We start from the raw sequence: 6,904 nt of genomic DNA, 5'->3' as shown, positions 1-6,904 counted from the left end.
CTTGCGCGGCGCCGAACTCACACTCGAGTACAGACCGTCTAAGCAGACGGAGACGACCACGACGGCTCCGGCGGATAACCGAAATTTCAGTCTCATTATTCGTCGAGCCAAACTGTGGCTTCACATGGTGGCAGCGGAAAACAGAAGACCAGGATCAGCACGTCAAGAAGCGGTTCCAGACCGAGATTCCAGATCGCTCGCGTTCAACCAGCGACTTCGGATAACGGCGGAATCGTGCTAGCGATCCGATTCGAGAAGAAAAGAAATACGCATCGACAGGAGTCGCCACGAGCAGATCGTCCCGAACATCAGGGCATACAGTGCGTTTTTCCGGAGTTTGAGACTCGAGAACATATCAGCTACCGGCGGAGGGGCCATCCATTGGCAGACATCGGACAGCGTCCTCTCAGACGCCAGATCCAGTCACGTCCCGTCCAGCGGTGAGCCAGGCAGTGCCGCGAGCTCAGAAGGCGGATTTTTCCCACGACCGACGCGGCGGCGACGGTTCGCACCCGAGCCTCGTGGCGAGTTAGGCCTATCCCCTGAAGGCCGGTCAGCGGAAGATCTCGCAAGCGCTCCGGCCGGTTCGCAACCATGCCGGACGACGACCAGACCAATGTGCCAGTGGCAGAAACATCGGAAGCAGGCGATTCTCAGAAACAAGGTTCCAAGGGAACGGCGGCGGAGCGAGAGTCCATGAACGCTCAGATAGCGATCAGACGTACGCTCCGCACGCGCTTCACGAAAAAGGCGAAGGAGTTGGAGGAGGCCCTTCGCTACGAGTCATCAACATTCAGTGACTGCTCCAGGCTGTGGAAAATCGTGGAACACACATATCAGGAGATGGAGAGACTGAATTCAGTGCTGACGCAGATGGTTCTCGCGCTATCCCCTGAACAGTACGAAAACATGATGGAGAGAGTGTTCCATTACGAGGACGAGTTCTTCAGGATAAGGGAAGCGTTCGAGGCAATCTTCCATCCAGTGGCTCAAGCGTCCAGCGTCGGAAGCGCGACTTCGCCCACGACGGGCTTAGCGCTCAACCGAAAGTACCGTCTTCCGAAGTTCGCCGGTGACTACAAGAAATTTCGAGAGTGGCGGCAACTCTTCGACGTGCACGTTCATCGCAAAGCGCTCGATCCAGTCGAAAAATTCACTCTTCTGAAGGAAGCACTCGTAGGTCTCCCGGCGTCGGAGATAGCTCATCTGGAGTTCAGCGCGGAGCAGTATCCAGTGGCGATCGACATCATCGAGAAAAAGTTCGGCAACCAGCGGGAGGCAGAGAAGGAGCACGTTTTCGAGATCCAGAAACTCTACAAATGGAGTGATCTGCACCATAACGATAAGTTAACCCGTTTCGTCTCCTCGCTGACTCAAAACGTCAAAGCGCTGATTTCGTTGGGCTTATCCTATTCGTCACTCTCGGTGACAATCACTCCAGGTATCATAGCGTGCTTACCGAGCACGATGAGAGAAGATTTCACTCGAACGCATTTCGAAAAGCTACGGCTCAATGACGTTTCGAACAGCGAGCTTGAGACGCTCCTAGAGTATCTAGAGAAAGAGGTAGCAGTCAAGAGAGCATGCAGGTCTTGGGGCAACGATTCGAACCCCGGACCTTCTCATTCGCGCAGGGATTTCAGCGAGAGAAGTCAGTTTAGAGCAGGGAGCAGCAGGTTCAATGGTGGGGCGCCTGGAGGAAGCGGAGCCTTCTTCGCAGGGAGTCAGAGGAGAGACCCGGTAGATCACAGCTGCGTCTTCTGCGGCAGCCAGAAGCACGAATCGAAAACGTGCAGAAAAAATTTAACGTATGAGGAACGACGGACTCTCTGCGAGAGAGGCAATGCTTGCTTCAAGTGTCTCAACCGGAACCACTACGCTAGGAAGTGCAGAGCCCATGTAAAGTGCGAGAAGTGCAGCAGAGCCCACTACTCGATAATGTGTGGTCAGCAGAAGTCGAGTCAGAGCGCGGGTCAGAGTTCGAATCAGAGCGCGGGTCGAAACACGGAGTCTTTCGCGGTTCAGAATTATAGCGAGCCAGCGGAGCAGGCATCCACATTTTTCCAGACGGGTCTAGCATGGGTGAATTCGTCTAGCGGAAGGAAGATTTTCCGATTCTTCATAGACACCGGCTCGGAGCGTTCATACATCTCCGACCACGTGATCCAGTCACTCCGCCTGAAACCGGTTCAGCAGGAAAGCTTGGCGATGATCACGATCGGCGGAAATGTGTCTACCTATAAGAAATACGACGTATTCGAGATCGGGTTACAGAGTAGATTCGATGATCGAGCAGCGATCAGGTTGCGCGCGATCGGCATCCCGGAAATCGCGAAAGGGGCTTTCCCGGTGTCGAACGAGACCTGGGGCCTCCAGCCGATGGCAGACATCGCCAAGAACATCAGTAGGCGCGAAATCGATATCCTGATAGGTGTAGATGTCCTGGCGAAGATCAAATGCGGAGAGGAACGGATTCTAGATGACCGGATGATAGCGAGTGAAACGATCTTCGGTTGGGTGGTCGCTGGAAGAGACAGTTCGTCGACCGAGTTTCGACGTTCGCAAGTCTTCGTGACGGCAAATCTCTATCAGCCAGGCACGAGACTGTCGGATTCTAAAGTCGTGAGCATGTTCGCTAGACCGTCAGGCGGAGGGGAGTGTTCGCACCCGTCCAGCGGGGTGGAGTTCAGCTCCAAGGCAGATCCGAACCAACAGCTGAATGCGGATCTGGAGAAATTATGGTCTTCGGAACTCCTCGGAATAGAGGATCCCATGGTAGAATCGAATAGTACCGCAGAAGCGGATCTGCAGAACTTCTTCCAGAACGGCATTCAGAGGTTGGAGAACGGTCGCTATATGGTCAGTCTCCCATTCAAAGAGAACATTCGGGCCCTCGGAGACAACGAGAACGTAGCGCGCGGCAGTCTGAAGCGATTCCTCGTAAAAAATCGTAATAGAAAGGAGCTTATAGCGGCGGTCGATCGGGAAATGAGGAGTTATCTCGAACGCGGATACGCGGAGCTGGCGACGCCGAAGGAGCCGGGCGAACTGGTACATTATCTACCGATACTGCCAGTCGTCAAGCAGAGTCCAGCTCAAGAGGCATTCAAGGTGCGGGTAGTGAAGGATGCAGGAGCCCGACGAAAAGATGAGGCGGCCTTGAATGACGTTCTCCATTGCGGCGCTAACCTGCTCCCGGACGTAATCAAGGTTCTCCTACGATTTCGGCGAGACGAGATCGCCATCGTATGCGACATCGAGAAGGCGTTCCTTCAGTATCGGATCCATCCGGATCACAGAACGTTCCTTCGATACTTCTGGCCTCAAGGGATAAGCGAAAACCCACTGGCTCCAGTTAGGGAATTTTGGAGTACAGTTCTCGATTTCGGTATCGTCTCTAGCCCATTCATCCATTGCGCGGGAATCAAGTTCCATATCCGGCAGCTGATCGAGCAGCACCCGGACAGGGAAGCTTTCCTGAGAGACATAGACGAGAACTTCTATATGGACGATCTAGTTTACTCAGAAAAGTCAGTAGAATCAGGATTAGAGCTCTCAGTTTTTTTGTTCAAAGCGTTCAGCGCGGGTGGCTTCAGGCTTCGGAAATGGGCTACCAATAGTTCAGAACTAGGCGGCAGGATTCGAGAGTCGCTGAGCGACCAGGACATTCAGGTCTCTTACGACCAAGCGGACGCAAAGTTCCTCGGCATAGGCTGGAACTTGCGAACGGACGAACTGGCGATATCTCTTTCATCGGCCCTCGAGACTCTCGAGTCCAGCAAGCCTACGAAACGTTCACTTCTGAAAAGCACGGCACAGATCTTCGATCCCTTAGGTTTTATTTCGCCCATCACGATCAAGCCGAAATCACTCTTGCAATCACTCTGGAAACAGAAGATCGATTGGGACGAGGAGCTGTCAGAGTCCAACCTAGAAAATTTTCTGGACGTGAAGAACACTTTCGAACGCGCGCAAGACTTTCGTCTGCCTCGGAGCATAAACACAACATCGCGAGACGTCATCGGGAGAGAACTTCATGTGTTCTGCGACTCGAGTCTGTCTGCTCTCGGTTGTGTTGTTTTCATGCGGGAAATTTCGAGAGAGGGCAGTGCGAGAGTTTCGTTTGTCGCCTCGAGGGCGAGAGCAGTACCGCTGAAGAGCGCTTACTCGATTCACAAGTTGGAATTGATCGGAGCGCTACTAGCAGCGCGCATGGGGAAAAAATAAAGCGTTTTCTCAATTTTCATTTCGAGTCCACGTGTTATTGGTGCGACAATTCGCCCACACTACACTGGATAAAAGATTCGCCAGACCGATGGAAGGTCTTCGTAGGGAATAGGATTCGCGAGATCCAGTCTCTCACAGACTGCGCGGATTGGGATTATGTCAAGTCAGCCGAAAATCCAGCAGATCTGTTGAGCCGGGGAATCAATATAGCCGATGCGGAATTCAGTTCGATGTGGACTTCAGGACCTCCATGGTTGACGACTCCAGGTCGTCCGACGGAGAAGCATTCACTGAACGTCCTCTTCGAGAACGAGATCGAGAAGGAGAGGAAAACGAGAGTCCTTCTCACAGGAGCCGAGCCGAACCCCGGTTTTCTATCGCTTGGCTCCCGATTATCATCTTGGAGCACGTTGGTTAATAGCATCGCGAGGATCCTCAGATGGTCAGCGAATAGGCGGTCTCCAGCATTGAAGATTGCTCTCGCTGATCCAGTCGGCACGCTGGAGTCGCTCCAGGCGACCGAGAGAATACTGGCAAATGTCCAGAGAGCTCATTTCGGTGAGGAGCTAGCGTCGGGTTGCAGAGATATCGCGAAAACCAGCAAGCTGTTTAAGTTGGCTCCATTCATGGACGAGCTTGGAGTATTGCGGTGTCGCTCCAGGTTAGAGCGCGCTGAGGAGCTCAGTTACGATGAGAGGTTTCCGAGACTGCTCCCAGGCGACGATTCTGCGGTTCGACTTCTCATCAGATTTTTCCACGAGAAAAAATGTCATCACGTCGGAGGCGTCGCAGCGACCCTCAGCATACTGCGGAAAAAATATTATATTCTGTCGGCAAGGCGAGCGGTCAAGAGCGTCCTGAAGGACTGTAAGATATGTATGCTCTTTCGAGCGGAGGCAGCAGCAGAGCCTGTCCCTCCGATTCCGAACTTCAGGCTGGAGACGGCTCCGCCGTTCACGGTGTGCGGAACGGACTACGCGGGACCGATCTCGTATCGGCATGAGGATGGCACTCTTCGGAAGAGCTACATCCTGCTATTCGTGTGTCCGGCTTCCAGAGCCATCCACTTGGAGCTTGTTCCAGACATGACGGCGTATGAGTTTCTCTTGTCGTTGAAGAAATTCCTCGCTCGTTTCAGCAGCGTAACGCGAATAATGTCGGACAACGGTCTTTCATTCGTCAGAGCCGCAAAGGAATTAAAAATAATTTACGACCACGTCAGATGTCCAGCCGTCCAACAGCACCTCGTCAATGCGGAGATCACGTGGGAGTTTATCACTCCTCACGCACCCACCCATGGCGCATGGTGGGAACGCATGGTTCAAACGGTAAAGCGTCCGCTGAGGAAAATTCTGGGTCGAGGAGCGCTGCGTTTCAGAGAGCTAGAGACAGTTCTGGTGGAAATCGAATCCTTAGTGAACGAGAGACCTCTCACAACGGTGCAACTCGATCCGAATGAGATCAGCGCCCTGTCGCCAGCGGATCTACTATACGGACATAGAGCGAAACCGACCCTGCCTGAAATGAAATTCAAACCAGACTCGCGTGAAGCAGCGAATTCGATCGTCTTTTCTAAGCGTTGGAAACACCAGCAATTGGTGTTTCGGGCTTTCCAGAAGCGGTTTTCAGAGGAATACCTTCAGTATCTAAGAACTGCGCATAGCAGGAACCCTTCGGTATCGCGTGGCGTCCAAGTCGGCGACGTATGCCTCTTAAGGGATCCGAGCCCTTCGAAAGCACGTTGGCCGTTGTGTCGCGTGCTAAGTCTTTCCGGCGGGGAGAGAACGGATCGTCGGCAACGATCCTGTCTCATCAAGACGGCTTCAGGCCAAGTCTTTCAGAGACCGGTTCAGTGGCTCTACCCACTAGAGGTCTAGCCCGGAAAGCGTGGAGAGAACGAACGCAGGGTACAATACAATATTATATTATCATTATATATCAGATTCAAATATTACACGAACGGAGACAGATTACGGTGCCTTCCTAGACCCATATCGTAAGCATTGGTTTGCGTACCGCCATCAACTCCGGGCTTGCGGGGAACTTCGACGGTGGCCATTTCGGGCGCGGCGGGCGCATTGGATTGCCCGGACGCAGCCGGCACGACGAGAGCATCCATGGACTCGGGCGCGATAGCGACGGCGGCGAAGGAGGTGGCGGCCCGGTCAAGCTCGATGATCCGCAGGTGGAAGCGTACACGATGGAGCAGCGCTTCTGGAGCTGAGAACATCTCCGGGTCTCTGGTCCCGCGATGGCGGCACTGAGCGGCCAGCAAACAGTAAGGTTGCCGCTCGACGTAAGACAGGTCGTCCACACCTTCCGACAGGCACTGCGAAGATCGCCGTAGGAGACGTTGGAGAACCGGCGGGTTCGAGTCACAGTGGCCATGAACAAACCGAGTGGGCTACGGCCGAAGGTGGACATTTTGCTGGTAGTAGATGCAACTGGGGGAGACGATGCCTCGGGAATGGTCTCCGTCGTATTGGGAGACCAACTTCGAGTTGGATTCGGGAGAGAAGACCTTCTTGGCGCTCTCCAAAGCGGGTAGAATTTCGTAAATTTCATCCAGTGACCCGGCTCCAGACCCGTCGTTCGACTCGAATATCGCTCTGCACATCTCGCGCTAGCTAGTCAGCTAGTTAGGATTCAAATGTCATTTCCGTTGGTAGCGCTCCAG

The 6,904-nt window shown here is 53.7% G+C and overlaps 1 protein-coding gene across 1 annotated transcript; it reads left to right on the top strand.

Moving 5' to 3' along the window:
• The first annotated feature begins 594 nt into the window (after positions 1 to 594).
• Positions 595 to 6,104, top strand: LOC100904790 (uncharacterized). The gene is given in 2 exon segments (XM_003739385.2): positions 595 to 4,219; positions 4,222 to 6,104. Coding segments are annotated over 2 exon segments (5,508 nt in total).
• Positions 6,105 to 6,904: the final 800 nt, after the last annotated feature.

Source organism: Galendromus occidentalis, unplaced genomic scaffold (genome assembly GCF_000255335.2).
Source record: "Galendromus occidentalis unplaced genomic scaffold, Mocc_1.1 scf7180000076504, whole genome shotgun sequence".
Classification (NCBI taxonomy): domain Eukaryota; kingdom Metazoa; phylum Arthropoda; class Arachnida; order Mesostigmata; family Phytoseiidae; genus Galendromus; species Galendromus occidentalis.
This window is presented reverse-complemented; position numbering and strand designations above follow the sequence as displayed.